The sequence below is a fragment of the Scomber scombrus genome, chromosome 22, assembly GCF_963691925.1.
Source record: "Scomber scombrus chromosome 22, fScoSco1.1, whole genome shotgun sequence".
Taxonomy (NCBI): domain Eukaryota; kingdom Metazoa; phylum Chordata; class Actinopteri; order Scombriformes; family Scombridae; genus Scomber; species Scomber scombrus.
The window spans coordinates 3,033,255-3,051,404 of NC_084991.1; the positions used below are offsets into that span (position 1 = coordinate 3,033,255).

Genomic DNA, 18,150 nt, shown 5'->3' on the forward strand with positions numbered 1-18,150 from the left:
TTCTTGTAAACTTAGCTACCGGCTGAACTCACAGGCCTTCATCCAAAACCAGCTCCTCCTGTCTACCAGCAGTACCCGCAGATAGTGAATCACATTATCAGCAAATGATGAAGGACTGACACGGAGCCATTATTATCTTCCATGGTTTTTAAACTTTAGACATTGGTTTAATGTCAGGAATATTATTTGTTATTTAGAATTTTATACTAAGGAGATTATTGCATTTATATAGTGACTGTGTTGTTGGAAACTAACTGATGTTATATTACAACTATAAATGGTAAACGCTAAACGGACTGTATTTATATAGTGCTTTATAGTCCTTTAGACCACTCAAAGCACTTGTAAACTACATGTCACATTCACCCATTCACACACATTCATACACTAATGACAGGAGCTGTCACACAGGCCAACCTGCTCATCACACAAACCATTCACACAACATTGGTGCAGCAATAAAATAAGAACCGATACACATCTGACAGCACAGAGCATCTCTTAGCACAGGCAGAAGTTACCGTCTCCCTTCATATAAAACCACCTGTTACTATGTGATGGACTAACTGAGCCAACTCCATTTACTGATGGAGACTGAGATGTGGTTTAAAGTTCCACTAAAAACATTAGTAAGTGGACCTTTATCAAATGGTCAAATATTATACTTTTTTCTGTTTTATATTATAATAAACTGACAATTGCAGGCACATTCTTGCTGTATTCACAAAGCATCCTGCCAGTCATTGGAATGTATGAAATGAAACCATTATCCGCTGCATAAGTACATACTGTATTCTAATGTTTAAAATGCATCTTGGCTAATTAGGCTTCCTATGCTCTAACCATCTGGATGAACGGCTGTTTCCTTGTTGAAAGAACGCAGGCCTGGGTTCTTTCAGAACAGATAGGGAGAGAGGAAGAGCGGAAGAGAGGGAGTTGGGAGTCGGGGGAGAGCCGGTGTTTGAATTGAGCTCAGGAAGCAGCAGAAGCGTCTGTGGACAATTACACTGCAATTAGACATGCAGCAGGTTAAGTGAGCGCTGAGTGAGATCAAGTCAGGGGATTGTCTGACCTCTACCCCCCGAAGGCATCCGCTTTCAGCTAAAGCCTCCCGCTCAGAGGGAGGATTTACTGTGTGCCGACCCCATGGGAAGACTAAGCCCAAGCAAGGTCACCCGAGGCCCCCCTAAGGATCCCGTGATTCACGGGGAACATTTACACACTCGAAGCAACACAAAACCTAAAGGATTAACTAACAGTGAAAACTCAGATAGAGAGAAAAAGCAAAGAAAAACTACAGTAGAAGACTAAGAGGAGGTGGAGATGGAAAGAAACAGAGAGAAATAAGGATGGAGGGATAAAGCGGAAGAAGAGCAGTGAATGGGAGAAAAACACAAGTCTAAAAGCAAATGAAGGAGGGTTAGAGTTAATGATGGAGAGATGGAAAGAGAGCGGCAGTGGAAGGTGGGGAGAGAGGGAATGATGAACAGATAAAAGCAGTGCAGAGCAATATGGCTTTCTATGAGTATGTAAAGACTCAGAGATGACCACACACACACACACTACCAAACACACACACACTAAAACACAAGTGCTCTTGGAGCTGAGTTGGGGTAAGTGTTTGTCACATCATTAAGTCTTTCAATTGATTTATATGCCAAATGGCTAAAAACGTTAATATCATTAGTGACTGAGAAATCTTTCAGTTAATATTGAAAATCTCCATGTTTTCTAATTCCATCATTACAGCAATGCAACAGAGAGATGCAAGAAACACCAACAGTCAGACCATCAGACCAACATGTTCACATTACATTATCTTCTTTATTTGGAGGTCAAATAAAGGAGAAAAAACTAAAATGTTGCTAATAATAATCCCTGATTGCAATGGACAACTGTATGCAGTGAGTACAGTAGGTTAAAGATGAAGCAGGAATTCATTGTGAAGTGATGGATGTTAAAAAAGGACAATTTTTGGTCTTAATTTTACTGTTCGCCTTCCTTTCTCTTCCAGATGATTTAGACAGATGTGGAAGTTTATTTTTTTAACCTGTCTTGTTGTCTGTCTGCTCCTGTAGGTCCGTTTCCACTGCAGGAACTTCGGGGTAATTTTACGGGGCTGTGACTGTTGGCGCATCTCCATAGCAGGAACTGTCCCTGAGGGACAATCTACTGGAACTTTTACGGGGGCTAAACGAGTCCCTGCCTCTGGGTATGTAATCCCTGCGGCCCCGAAAAATACCTGGGTGGGGCTTGAGGTTGACTCGGTGCAGACTGGGTATACTCAAAGCGGGATGTGGCGTCAACAGAAAGATAAAATATAACAATTAAGCAACGATGGAAACTGTTGCAGAATGATTACATCACCTCCAGAGTCCATTGGGTCTTATCAAGGTCCTACTCTGGAATGGAGACACAACGGCTGAGAGGATCGAGTGAGAGGACGTTCCTCTAAAGTTACAGCCTTTTTAAATTTTACCAGGACCTTCTTTAATGGAAACAGGACTTTTGTTTTTCTTTTTGTTTATTTTTTCTCATTAGATCTATGGGTCTAATAAATTGTCTAACCTTTTATTCTTATTACTATCTCTTGCTTAGTGATGTCAATGGTTCAGATTCCAGTAGTATATAAAAACAAAAAAGCATCATATCTATGTGTAAGAACATATTTGCTCCCTTTTGTTCCTTTTGGTTTGTACCTTGTTTGAGTGCATAAATAGTGTGTCAGAATGTATGATATCAATTTTTAGACATGTCAGATTGATTGATGACTGGCTGCTGAATCAACTACCACTACCAACACAAAAAAATAGTTTTGGTCGGAACTTTTTTCAACAATGGTGCTTATAATGTCACATTGGTCAGTGTATTCTGTAACATCTGAAGTCATATTTCAATTGATTGGTTTACAGATTAGGTCTGGGCAATATGAACAAAATCTAATTTCCCGATAACAATACCTATCCTGATATAACACATCTTAATACAATAAATAAATAGTTGGTTCTTAAACTCAGATTGTAAAAGAAACAAAAACTTTCACACACTGCTGTAAATAAGTCCTCAGACCTTCATCAGGTAAAATTCTGGACAATGACACCTATTGTCCAGAACTTTTTATTCTCCTGTATTTATCTGCCTTACTATATTTTGGCTTAATTTCATTTCCAATTTAACACTTAATTGTATTTAAATGTCTGTTTATTTCACCATGTGTTGCTTTTCTATCTATCTGTCTTGATGCATTTTATGGTTTATGTAAAGCACTTTGAATTGCCTTGTTGTTGAACATACAGATACATGTGCCTTGCCTTGATAGCAAGAATAGCGTAATACTATAAAAACAAAACCCATAATGAAAAACAAACAAAAAATAAAATAATAAAAAAAACTAATTTGTTTGGGAGAATTTACCTGGGCACCCAAAGTTTAAAAACTTCTGAAAAATGAAATTGTGTTGCACATTGTGTAGCCAGTGTGATCAGGGCTTTAGGAAGGACAGATAAAATCCCTCAAAGCAATAAATGCTCAGGTTTAGTTAAAATTATGGTTAATAAATCAAGACAATGCCAAAGAAATAATATTTTCACAATAACACATACATATTTAGCCTTTCTGGGAAGGCAGGTGCATACAAATATTCAACCGCCCACACACAGATGCACATACACAGAAACTCACCTCGGCATGTAGAGAACCCTCTCGGCCACGACAAATCCAACCCTGAAGAAAAGGTTACTGGCAGGAATGAAGGGAAACACCAGAAACAACATTCCCACCAACACTTCCCTGCTCTCCTGTCTCTGCAGAGAGAGAGAAAGAGAGAGGGAGGGAAAGAGAGAGAGAGAGAGAGAGAGAGAGGGAGAGGGGGAGACAGAGATATGAGCATATTCACAGTAAACAAACCTGATATTACATTTTTCAATAAACTGAGTCAAAAGACGCCAAGAATAACCGCTTCAAACAGCATGGCTGAGATTCCACATTCATTATGAATGGTAATATGTGCCATCCAGTCTTTGCCAACACACACACACACAGACACACGCAGACATACACATTAAGACACACACACACAAGCATGCATGCATGTTCAGCAGCCGTGACCAATCTGTCTTAAATATTAACAATCATTTGAGCAACAGAGAAGCTATTAAGGCGATCAAATTATCAAATTACAGTTAATTCGGTTTTCTATAGCTGCTATATCTGAGGCCATTCATATTTCATTATGCCCACAGCCTCTGCCTTCTCTCCTTCCATGTTATCCCACCATGGCTGTGTTTATTTGAACAAACAGGCCTCTAATTGGCTGAGTCGGCAGCCCCCCCCCCCCCCCCCCCCCACCGGGTTCAGTGGATCGGCTCATTAGCGGTAATGAGAGCGGGAGAAGTGTGAAGCACTGATTAGTGTAGCTCCAATCGGAGTCTTGTTCTGCCATCAGCATCGACAGCTACTGAGTACATCTGTGACTGGGATGGAACTATAGTGAGATCATAACCAACACACACTGGAAAAACACTATGAGCTACTGATGTGATCACTGACTGGTAATGACCTGAGTATAAATGCTAAATGGACTGTACTTTATATAGCCCGTTTCTAGTCTTAAGACAACTCAAAGCGCTTTTACACAAGAACATTCACCCATTCAGAGACTGCTATGGATGGTAAAGTATAAACTGCTCATCTGAGGGTTCTAATTGTTCACACGCACGTGTTCATACAGCGCCATTGGGACCAATTTGGGGTTCAGTGTCTTGTCTAAAGACGCTTCGACATGCAGACCGGAGGAGCCGGGAAATGAACTACAGATCTTCTCATTAGTGGACGACCCACTCTACCTCCTGAGCCACAGAAAGAAAAGCCCACAAGCGCCTGATATGGTCTGACACTGAATATACTATAAACATCATGAGTATCTATAAATAAACAGTGTCTACTGATAGCATTGTTGACTGGTAATGGACCAACAGTAATATCACACACTGTTACTGATATGACAGCAGACTGCTAACAGCCTCAATTTTCGCCACAAAACAAACCGCAGTGCGCTAATTAAGAATGTAGATGAGGGAAATGTATACTGATAAAATCAACAGATGAACAGAAAAAGGAAAAGAATGAGAAGGAGTCATAATACAGTTAAAAGGATGATTAGTCAACACAGTTTATTCAGGTGACCTATTTGGTATCATTGATCCTTGTCTCATAAGTGTGTGACCATACCTCTATTGTTGAGCACTAAGTTAAATAAAAGAAAGCTAAGATAGACTCACCTGCTTTGGACTCTCTGGCTCTGTCAGAACAGTTTGCCATTGGTCAACAGTGCAAATTCAATGTTTAACTTGACACGAAAAGACTCGAATAGAATAATAGAATTATTTTCACCATAAAATGTTGTTGTTTCCCATGTGAGCAGACCTTAGAGCATATTAATAACCGCACACACGATTTATGGCTCTATTTTTGTGGCCGTGATATGACCAGCACAAACAGCACCCTATAGTTTGGCGCTTTCCTGTCCTAGACGTTCCCTTTGCTCACCTGCTTGGGGGTAGCTGTGCTAACACCAGTAGTAGCAACTGACTGACTACAATTCCCTTCTTGAAGGTTCAGTTCCGGTAGCAGTTTACCAGAAAGTAGCCAACAGAAGCCTTTGGCTGTCTTGATCTATGAAGTGACCGTCATCTCGCATCTCTTGATAGTATCCCGCATCACTTCCCTTAACCTGAAATGTTGACATATTTTAAAGCCCTACCTACCTAATTTACATATTGTGATCCAATCACAGTGCCGGCATAATAGAGATAATTAAGACCAGGCGTGAATGTAAGTAATGTCATTGGACTGGTAGAAAATGGTTCTAAGTGCATATTTTCCTGATGAGTGAAACTCAAAAGGTAATTTTCTCATACTGGCAGTTTTATGAATCTTTTCTTGTCCTCCGGTCCCTTTTGAAAAGACATCAATGAAACAATAATGAAAGAAAAAAGTTAAGTATCCAGAGCTTGGTGGGAAGTCAATATTATTGATTTCCTACCAAACCCTTGTATTATAAGAGGAAATTTCCTTTTTCTGCACTTATCTAGTTTTTCTTTATATTTCTTGTCTGTTTTTAGTATTAGTTGATTTCTGTTTGTCTACTGGTTCCTCCTTTAATTTCATTTATTTATTTGTGATCTTTTCCTTTGTTTATCTGTTTGTTCCTCAGTTCATTCTTTCATTTCTTTGACATTCTCTTTGACTCCCAAAAAACACACCAGTTTCCACTTGCATCTTTTAGTGTCCCTGTTCGATTAGATTTGCTGCATCTATTACTTTCTCTCTTCTTCTATTTGTACATATTTTTCTCTATTCCCCCTCTCCATCTGTTTGTGATTTTGTGTTCTTGCTCATCCATCTGTCATACATGTTACCTCAAACACTGCTGATCAAATTTTGATTAAACCAAGGGAACCAATGAATGTGAAGAATGAGTCTCGCCATTTCCATTATCACACTAAATGGCTGCAATTATTGTTCAAAGCGAGATGACATATGTGTTGTTGATTGATGCAGTGGGAGGCTGAATTGTTTGTAGGGGGATACCTAGTAAACAGATGCAAATGAGAAAGGTTCCTGTTGTCAGAAAACTGGTCATGACAGGTCTGTGGAATTCTCCAGCTCTTCTCTGGGGAGTTCTGAAGCATTCCCAGACCAGATGGAATATGTAATCCCTCTAGATTGTCCGATGTTTTCATCCCTGTTGGGAGTACCCAGAATACATCAACAGGGAGGCATCCTTTACAGACGCCTGAACCCCTTTAACAGCCTCCTTTTGATGTGAAGGATCAATGGTTCTTCTTCAAGCTTTGAGCTCCTCAGGTGTTTCCAAGAGGGAGTCCATCCGCCCTGTGAAAGAAACTAATTTCCGATGCTTGTATCCTACCTGAGACTGAACACCATTGATGAGGGTTTTAATGAAGATGAAGCGGTGAAACAAGAGCTTTGACTTTAAGCTCAGCTCACCTGTCAATCTTTTGTTCCATCTTACCCCGATTCAAAAACAAGACCCTGAAATATTTGAACTCCTTCACCTGAAGAAGTGGCTAACGTTTTCTGGCGGAATTCTACGGCATCAGACTTGGAGACCTTGTTTACTGGTCCCTCAATTTAAAACTGATCCGCCTGTAAATTAATTTTGATTTCTAGTAATTGATGCAGCCTCTAACCAAAGCGACTGCCTACTCATCCGATAAATGTGTTGGTAATACATTACTTCCAACCAAACAGAAACATTGTCACTGGCTTCCGGTGGAGTTGCAGGGTTGCTCCTAATTGCTGGCTACCATCCTAATTGCCTTCTTCTTCTTCTTCTTCTTCTTCTTCTTCTTCTTCAAGTCATTACCATCCTGCTGTTCTCCCATTTATTATTTTCCAATTTTCTTCTCCTCTGCTCCTCTCTGCTTTATTTTATTTTCCTCTCTTCTCTCCCTTTCATTGCATCAATTTTCCTCTGTAGTGTACTGCACTGTGTTATCCGGTAACTGGTGGTCCATTCAGCCGTTGTGACAATCTCCTCTGCTCCAATATATACAGTAAGTATTACAATAAGCAGGGTTGTAAGTGAAAAATGGAAATTACCCCAGTACATAGAAATTGGATTTTTCTAAAGTGCATCCAGGCGACATGGGCAGTACTGAAGAGTGTGAGGAGGCTGTGCTCCAGTCCCTGAAGACACAAGCTGTGCCCCATTTCTAAGGCTGCTGTCTTCAATGTTCTTATTTCAAACCCAACAGGTCAGCATGGCTGTCCCATATAGGCAGAAATATGTGTCACTAGAAACTGAATTTGAATCACATCATTTGACTTTGTATTACTTGAATAACTTACACTGAAATACTGTTTATAGAGAGTTGAATTTTGAGTAAGGATCAAATTCAGTTTCAAAGCAATTGAATTCAATTTCATAATATTACACTCAGTCTCAAGTTTATTTGAATTCAGTTCAAAACTAATATTTTTAAATTATGCTATTCAGATTCAGTTTGTCAATACATTTATCCAAGTTAAACAATACAAAGTCAAATTATGTAATTCAAATCCAGTTTTTAATGCAATTATTCAAGTGGACCAATTCAAATGAAGTTTCTAATATATATACATATTACATTACATAATAAATATTTCTTCCCAAAGTCCCAAAACATAAGCTCCTCCAACTATTGTGGCAAAATGAATCCTTTTCTGCCAAAATCATATACCTGAAGAAGGTCAGTGATACTCAAGTATCTTTATTGAGTTAAGTTAAGACATGGATATTTTATCACTATATGGATAAAATATAGTGAATGAAGGGTGTCCTTTGAGATCCTTCATACTGTAGCTCAAACTCTACAATGTCATTTGTTTAATTTTAGTCTCAGGGAGTCAAGGGCAAGAACTAAAAATGAATGCTCTGAAGGCCACATCTTCATTAAACCACATCCTTTGAAGGAGGCTGTCCTATTTATTAATATTAATCTCACACAGTCAAGACCCTGAACGTGTCAAACTCAAAGACATTTTACTCTCATTGTACACCACATGTGGCTGCTTTGTGTTTCCAGCTCCACGGTGGCTGGCAGAGGAAATCCTTTGCCATTCTAGGCAGTGTGCCAGTGTTCACTGGTAAAGTGAGTCGAACATCTCACTCAAAGCTCACATGTACTTTTTTCTCCGCTCCGCTATCTTTACCTACCGTCTATTTTTCCAGAATATCTCACATGTATTATACACTTATTGATACATACACTATTCAGGAAATACAGAATAGAGATAAAACACTGTGCTGCTCTCACCAATATATGTTACCTCATCAATCATAAATTAGCTGCAAACATGTATTCAATATACTTGTAAAACACAAAAGATGAAAGCCAAACATCTTAACACAGTACTGAAATGTGTGTGCTATGAAGACAGACTGCTTCAAGATGCTCTGCCTCTGAAATGTGTGCAGTGGATATTGGAAATGTGATGGGGTTGTGTTGTAAACAGAACACGCCCTTGCTTCTTCCACTGGATATCTGGAATTAGGAGTTAGAGCCACACTGTGTGAAGGATTTGAAAAATCCATACTCTGGCACTCTCCAGTGACGGTGTCAGTGATGACACTGTAGCAGACAGTGATGTAGATAGAAAGCCCAACTCAAACACTCTGTTTCTGCCATCGGTATCATCAGAAAAAACTAAGATCCAGGAATGGTATCATTAACTCCTCTGCCAACATTGCAATTGATAACATCCCCATAACTAATGTACATTCTACACGATTCCTTGACATACTGCTTGATGATTTCTTAAGTTGGAAACCTAATATTAGGGCCATAGCCACAAAAATGGCCAAAGACTATCGGTATATTGGGAAAAACCTGGCACTTGATTAACACTGAGGTAACCAAAATGTTATATTCAATCATTTATTCGTATGTTAACTATTGCAACATAGTCTGGGTGAGTGCTCATCAGATCATCTTGAGCTGATCTACCATCGGCAAAAACGTGCAGTACGAATAATAAGTTGTGTCCATCGAAGACACTACTGTATGTTCTCAGTGTGGCAGTGATGATGTATTGTATACTTGTATGAATTCTTTGAAAGATGTAACTATGTGTTTGTAATTTTGCTGCCTGGAGAATGTCACTCTGGAAGCAACTGGAGGGTTTTACAGCAACTCTCCCTCATGCATCCCCTGTGCATTTTTAATTTGTCTATATGTGTAAATAAACAAACAAATAAACAACATGGGCATGGATAAAATCTTCTATCACACTGCATAAAATGACCTATCCTGATACTAATATATATCCTATTATATTCCAATCATGTCATAAAACTGTCCAGCACACTGATTTGTATCATCGCCTATAAGAGTCTATTACAACCAGAGATATTATGAGAATAACTATCGTACTATAAACTACAGTTTATAGGTATATATAAAAGTATATATGACAAATTTATAGTCTCATGGTCATATCACCCAACCTGTAATCACATATAAATTGTACACACATTAGTAAAAGAGCTGAGACACAGCTGGCTGTCATTATTACTACAGGGAGAATTTGTTTTCGACCCCAAAGACAGATATCCAACCAGAGGTGTTATTTCCAGATAGAGGAGGGGCCATTTCAAGCTCACAGCCAATAGAATCACTGCCTGAGGACTTTAGAGGAGCTAAGTTATCTCCTGACATCTGTGAGTGGACCCAGCTGGACCATCCAGAAAAAGAAGACAGAAACTGAATGAGGACCTGCCTCCCACACCGGAGAGGCCAGCCAGGATCACAGATGGCCTGGCGCACACACACAAACACACACACAACCATGCCTGATAAAACTGACCAGTAGCACTGGAATGTAGCACACACAGCCCCAAATACACTGGCAGTGGCCACACACACACACACACACACACACACACACACACACACACACACACACACACACACACACACACACACACACACACAGACAGACAGACAGACAGACACACACACACACACACACACACACAAACACACAAACACAAATTAGAGCATGCTGTAGCCATACAGTCCTTCACTACTATCTGGAAGTCACTGCAAAAGTCATCCAGTCCCTTCATTCCCAACATTCTGTATGTGTATGTGTTTGTGTGTGTGTGTGTGTGTGTGTGTGTGTGTGTGTGTGTGTGTGTGTGTGTGTGTGTGTGTGTGTGTGTGATCCAGCAGGTAAAAGACTTCCTTCCTGCAGTGCACACTCTATGTGTTTTTACCTCTGGGTGTTGATTTAAAGCACAACCCCACCCCCCCCTTTAACACCGGAAGGAAGTTAAGATAGAATCCACTGAGGTTTGGGCTCGCAGTGAAGTGTTTAATGTTGCGTCAATCACATGCTGAGGTGAAGGGAGAGGGCAGGAAGGGGCTGGCTGCAGCACCAATTACTTCCGGAGGTCACGGTGGGTTCAGCAGTGTGCGCTTTGTAACAGTAATGTAATGGTTACAAGGGTTGGGAAAACATATTCATACTGTCAACTGCATGCACTTTGAGGGAAGTAGGTTGTGTTTGAGTGTGTGTGTGTGTGTGTGTGTGTGTGTGTGTGTGTGTGTGTGAGACTGACTTTCAATCCATGAAACATATCACCAACAAACAGGAGGAAGTGTGTTAACCTTAAAAACTCTGCACACACATCCCGCCACAGTTTCATAATGAAGCAAAAATATTTTCACACTTCTCATAATAACAAGAAATATGGAAGCTCAGGAAAGCCGTGCTTCTAATTATTATTTTAGGCAGTTATCTCAAGATCACAAGTTAATTATTTCATTATCTCTGGGAAACCAGCTTTGTTATCTTGATAATGAGATAGTCAACCGTGGATGTGTTATTATAAGATCTGGATAGTGGACTGAAAAATGCCGCCTATTCAGTCAGCAATAAGAATTGCTTGTCTGGTGTGTGAGCCATGTTATTTTATTCCCACCTGCATTCTGCTAACACCCACCCCTACTCTGCTGAAACATTACACACCATTCACATATTTCTTTCTCTGCCTCCTTCTTTCTTACACACACACACACACACACACACACCACAACACAATAAAAAATATCAGCAGTGCTGACAGCCCTCACAGGTACAATTAACATTTAAACACACACCATCACACACACTCCTCTTCCATCCTACAGCTTTCAACCTGTCAAAAAGACAGAATATCTTTCCACAGAGACTAATCCGTGCACTCTACGTTGGCGGCGGCCAAACGCCTCACCTTATACAATCTACGACTAGTACACACACCTGTGAGAACTTAACACACAACGAGCCCGTCACACAGGAACACTTGATGAATTTAAACACATGACAGTTCAGAAATAGGATTAATAGTGGTGGCAAATCACTTCATCTCTGCAGCCTGGTTTTATTCAAATCTGAACAGTGTGTTCTAATAGAAATAGAACATTTGTTAACCTTGATTGTATGTGCAAAGTTAAACAATAACATCTGACTCTAACTATGAGATATTGAATCTGCTACACTTGAATCTGTGCACATGAAGCTTTGTTTTACAAATGAGACTGATTGGGCACAATTAAAAGGTTTTAGCAGCTGGATCCTACCTGGAGCATCTGTGTCCTGTTCTGGCTGCCAAAATGCCACTGGAGCTGCTCGCAGCCACTCTAATGCTTGTGATCCCACCAGATATGCTAAAGCACATCTGGGAAAACAGCTCTCCATCTTCTGTTTCTTTAATTACTATAACTGAATATGTACAATAGCAAAATAAATGACTATTCAACTCTGTACTGACAACTGTACACCATCTAAACAGTCCATGTGTGGATTAACACAGGCATTAGATGTAGTTCCATTATGTCTGACATCTCTAACAACAATCCGGAGACTGCTTCAGGACACACTGTAGTAAGGTTACTAGTAGGCATGTGTTAAGACTGAGAGCATGACCAGCCTTGTAAAGTGATGTGTAAGAAAAAACATTATATGCCATCAATTATTTTGCTAGTCAGGCAGCTGAATTATTTGATTTCAACAAATCATCTTGCTGATGTTCGCTATCTCTCTGAGACTCAACATTAGCTTACATTATGATGACTATCAGCTACTTATTATATGTAAAAATACCAATTCATACAAGCGAGTAGTGTTACTTTCACAATATGGGCCATTTGTGTCACACCAGCATTCAACAAGCTAAATTCTCTAATGAGTTAAATTAACTTTCTCTATAGCGATGATGGCAATAGAAACCCAGAGTCCAGAACAGAGGAAGCTATCACATTAGCCGCGCTGCAGTATCCGATATCAAATAACCGTCTTCCGTCAGAGTAAAAACTGCTTCATAGAAGAGTTACAGTTTGCCGTCAGTTACAAAACCTCCTGTTTTATAAGAGTGTACAAATACTTGAATCATCTGTGTGAACTTACCCTGTTAACAACCAAGCTAGTGTTAGCGAGGTAGCTTGTAACTCTAGTAAGCCAGTTAGCTCATTGAGCTATTGTGACTAATGCTGAGTTCCATTTACCTCGGAAGTTGGAAGTTGGAGCTGGGAATGACGTCATACCTGAGTTTGTGTCATTCCAGTTAGAAAGTCAGAAAAACTGTTTTAGCCAGGTTAGCTCTTGATAGCAATACCAGTTGATAAAAACACATTGTGCTAGATTATGCTCATACAATCAGTGTAGCAACATGTCCACAGATAGAAGCTGGACAGTGCTGTGTGTGCGACTGATTTGAAGACACAAAATAAGATAAAATTGCTATCAAACAGGATATTACTACAACTTTGGGGTACGTCCGAGATCCGACTTCAGGGGGGGTTTCCAGTTCAAATTTCTGACTAGGAAGTCGGAAATTCCAACTTACGAATACAACTGGAACGTACCATAAAGTTCCCTGCTGCCGAACATGTTAGCAGTTAGCTCATTAAGATAGTTCACTACTAGCCCTCAGAGAAGTCAATAGGTTATGAAGTCTCTAGTACAAGCAATTTCAATGGACGTGTGGTAAAGTTTGTTGACCAGAGGATAATAAACATGGAACATCCAGGCTACTGTAAAGAATATCTACTGTAAGAGCAAGCATGCTTATGTGTCAGCTCTTGGTAGTTTAACATGCTTGAAGCCAAGTGCCACATGACAGCTGGAACTACTAGGCAGAGGAATGGAAGTAACCCAGGAGTCTGTAAAAAGAACTTGTGCAGACTAGATTTAGACAGCTCCTTGCCTTCCAGACTTCATAAATATGTGCTGTTCAGCCCATGATTCTGCAAGTGCCGGGGAGTAATGACAGTAGCTGTAAGGATATGACACAGTAGGGCAGATTAATTTTAAAATACTGTTTAATAGCAAAAAGGACTTACTCAAAGGTAATATCAAAATGTTACACTGCTAGTGCTCAGCAGTGTCTTGATTTTTTTTGTTCGACGTGTTCCTTTGATTTAAAAAATTCATCTGAACGAGGAAATTAAATTCAGAGCAACACTGTGCTACATCTGATTTGAAATATGTTGGGTGCTTAATAATATAAAAGAGTCTAAAGTACAACTTGTTTTTTATCAGTACAAGTATAAATCATTTGATGGCAAAACACTGTATGTATCGTGTCTTGAAGAGCCACAACTTCTTAAATTTACTGCCATGAATTGACACACTTTCTGAACATGTAAAAGTGGGGTGTGTAAATATAAAATGATGTGTAATGTTGCTCTTTATAAATCATTTATCATGGACAAATTATGGTCATGTTTAGGCTTTTAATCATGTTTTGTGAGCTTTGCTCTACAGGCAGCACAGAAAGGCTCTAGGCTGCTGAGATAAGTTAAATTCAGGGAACAATTCTCATGCACAAAATGTTCTGGGCAAATAAAGTGATTCTGCTTATGCATTCAGAAGAACCGAGCTATCCCTCCTCTGAGCTCTGATGGATGAAAAGAAAATTATTTTGAATATTTTGACTTCTCGAGATTCACTAGCGTGGCAGGATCGTGACTTTTTCATCCTGGAGGAAAAGTTACTGAATGTGAATACAGATCTATGGAATAAACAGGCTGGAAAAGAAAAGTAGCACAGCACATGGCTGCATTTAGTGTAACTAAATGATATTTTCTGCCAAGGAACTCTATTTTGAGGAATAATTTCTCCCTAAAACGACCGTGCACACTTCAGTAAAGACCCCTTGAACTAAATACCATCTAAAATGTAAGACGGAGATAAAGTGGAGGGTATTGTAGGAAAGAGAAGTAAGAGTTTAAAGTGCTAAGGGAGGGGAGGGTATTAAAAAAAATAGCCGGTGTCAATTGAGAGAGTGAAAACCTCTTCCCCATAGACAACACATTTTGGAATGTATACACACATACCTTTTAGAGAGCAAGGTCTGTCTCCACGGTAACAGGAGGTGCATGAGACCAGCCTGGCAAATTATAAAGTAATAGGGAGGATGTGTGTATGATCTGTGTGTGCATATTTGTGAGTCATGTCCTAAAACTTTGGTGGCGAGATGTAAACATAATGAAGTGTGTCTGCAGAGTCCAGTGCAACAAAAACACTTTTTCAATATCTAGTGAATTTATTGCAAATACACCATAAGAACTGAAAAATGTCTTCATCTTAATTTTCTTAGAAATATGATCAAACAAAAGGTCAATTTGTATTCTAATAGATGCCCTGTCTATGTATTTTAACACATAGAGGCTTGACTGGACTGACCTTTTCAACACAACCTCTAATAAAGCACTAATTAAGTGTCCCATTGGGGTCTGAAAGCATACTCCTTAATAGGTCCTTATATACACATTGTGCTCTTAAGTGGAACGTTCAATAAGACTTATTATGGTAAATAGAGGATGAATGAGATATTATTACTCCTAAGATTCAAAGATTGTCTCCAATAAAATGTCTCAATAGATTCACTATGCATAATAGATAGATGCATGGTTTATTGCCAGAGTCAAAAGTGAAAGAATCTACCATAGCATAATATCTACGGGCACACTCCGCTTTTATTTAATGTACTTTGTGAGAGTATAAACCGCTCCACAAAACAGTTAATAGATAGGATGTCTCCTGAATTTCTTGTCCCATGAGCAACCAAACTAGTACTTGCCCACTTCATTCATTGAATTAAATGATGTACAATCTTGAGAATAAAATGTCAGGCGGGAGTAAAAGTCCAAGTACAGAGAGAATAGAAAGAAGCTTAGCAGTTTGGTAGTTTGGTAGTTAGTAACGAGTAGAGTAACAACCATGGGGTCAATACAAGAGTTCAGCATTTGTGGAGCATGAACTTATTTTTTTTGGGAAATTTCGGTCTGATGGACATAAAAGACGAAAAATTGAAAGGTTGCCTAAATAAGTCAGTTGGTTAGTTGGCAAATTGCATTGTAGTTTGGACCTGACAGTGTCGCCGGGCAAAAGATGAGTAAGTCAGGAATCCTTGAGAATCATCCTTTAGGGGTCAGATTTCATTTTATGTCCATCTGTCCAGTTGATGATGTGGGCACATCTTACTCTGGACCAATGTGTGGGAGGTGGATAACTAGAATGAAAAGATCTACTGAATTTCCAATAAAATAAGAAACTACATGCTTTTAACTGCCACTTAACTTTACTTGATTACACCACAGGGTTATCAATTGAAGCCTTTTACCTTTGGGATTTTACCAGAGCGCAGACAGGCATCATGAGGCAACAGAGCGATATGTGGTCTTAAACACTTTCCAGCCACTTGTCACTTTCTTGTTCTTACCTGCAGTGAGAGGACGCAGTGCAGGCAGAGGGCAACCATCACCACAGCCAGCAGCACAGTGGCAATGTTGCGCACGTCGCCGAACGACTCCACCAGGGGAATGCTGCCCACCTGCCAGTCGTAACACAGCACGATGGGGGCCAGCAGCAGCCAGGCGTTAAAGGACAACAGGTAAGAGTAGGTCAAAATCCTGAGGAGAGGGGGTAAAAAGAGAGTCGGAAGAAATGGTGGATGGGCGGTAGAAAGGAAAAGGAAGAGGGGAGGGGTGTAGGATTGTGTAAAGAAGGAGAGGAAGAAGAGAAGGAGAAACTTTTAAGTAACACAACAACATTATCAATAGTCAAACCTAACCAGAATACTAATCAATCATTATAATCATCAAGTTTATGTCAATACTTGAGTGCTTGGCAGTTTACCTGAGGATAAAATGAACAGGAGGTTGTCCAAGGTTAAATATTGATTGGGAGTGATTTATCTAACCTGACATTTCGAAACCAATCAAATGAGCCTATGCCAAGTCACAGCATGTACTGAATGCCAAAAGCCTGCGTTGTGCTGCTGCTGCCTTTTCTTTTTGCTGTGGTCGTCTCTTTCCTCTACCTTTCACTGTGTTTCTCTCAGTGGGTTCAAGGCCTGTATGGCTGTCTGGAGTATTGATCTGACTACAGAGTGGCAGCTATCTGCTACTATTAAAACAAGCAGGACAGGGTCAGACAGAGAAGCACTGCATCCGCTCCAACAAGCAGGACAGAGGGCAAAAAAATGAAACAGTAGGAAAAAGAATGAGTAAATAACAAAGGTTGGGCAAGAATACAGGCTATTTCAGCAACACCCTGTAGCAGAACACACTATTTATTTTGACCTAGCACTGATAACATTCATTCTAGCCCCTGACTGACACTGCATCAACTCCCTGAAGGTAAAATCTAACCCTACAAGCAACTAAGTAATCTTGCTGCCGACTAAAGACCATATCCACACTAGCATGGTTAGATCGGCAATAAGTACATATTCTTGAACATGGCCAGCATTCTTCCACTTGCCACACAGAAGATGGTGGTAATGCTCCATTTAGTTGTTTACCAACCACCAAAGGAAGAAGTGATTTCCATTGTTTTGGCAATTGTGGACAGAAAATGTTTTACACATGAACAAATTTACCCACAGTAATGTGGACACGTCCTACCACTATAATTGGTTTTCACAAGGACTGCACAACAAGAATACATACACTCATTAAGAACGGCTCAGATAGCTTGGTGGCTGAGGGACGTGTTATTACTGACCAAACTGCTTTGCTTTTAGTCTGCAGAGAAGATGACTGGATCTGTAACACAGTAGTATTGTCAAGTTATCACTGTCTTTTATCATATGAACTCAAAGCTGTGAAAGAAAGACTTGCCCCAACTGTGACTAACCAACTAGGGAAACTTGTATGGTCTCTCTTGCTTTCAGCTGCATCTAAAGCACTTAGTCTCTCCTGCACTGACATCCTGAAATCTCCTCTATCCCTTTATCTACGCTTTCATCTTCGTCATTTCTTTCATCCTTGAAAATCGGTGTTTTCACCGTTTCAAGTGAAACACACAACTGTGGTATTGTAAAGCTCAGGTCATTTTACCTGCATCGACTGATGTCAATAGCCCACGCTGAAGGCATCATACAAACAGAAGAGGCAATCATGGTAGAGTAGCAGCAAATTAGATATAATTACTTATTTCCTGAAGAACTTGCAGCTGATTTGTCTTCAGAATAGTCTTTAGAATCAGATGTGAATATCCTTTTTTGATCTTTTTCCAGCTGTCCAATGAATCCTACTTGGTGAGTCTGTGAACAACAGACCTATACCAGTCACAGCACTGACTGGGAAGGAG

General features: G+C 39.8%; 1 protein-coding gene across 1 annotated transcript in view; it reads right to left on the bottom strand.

Annotated features, from left to right (window-relative positions):
• The window catches only part of tmtc1 (transmembrane O-mannosyltransferase targeting cadherins 1), a 157,493-nt gene that overhangs the window by 47,238 nt on the left and 92,105 nt on the right, over positions 1-18,150 (bottom strand). Inside the window, exons 7-8 of the mRNA XM_062443654.1 lie at positions 16,277-16,466; positions 3,682-3,803 (exon numbers count right to left, since the gene is read on the bottom strand). Coding sequence (XP_062299638.1) covers positions 3,682-3,803; positions 16,277-16,466 — 312 coding nt within the window. The remainder of the gene's footprint in view (positions 1-3,681; positions 3,804-16,276; positions 16,467-18,150) is intronic.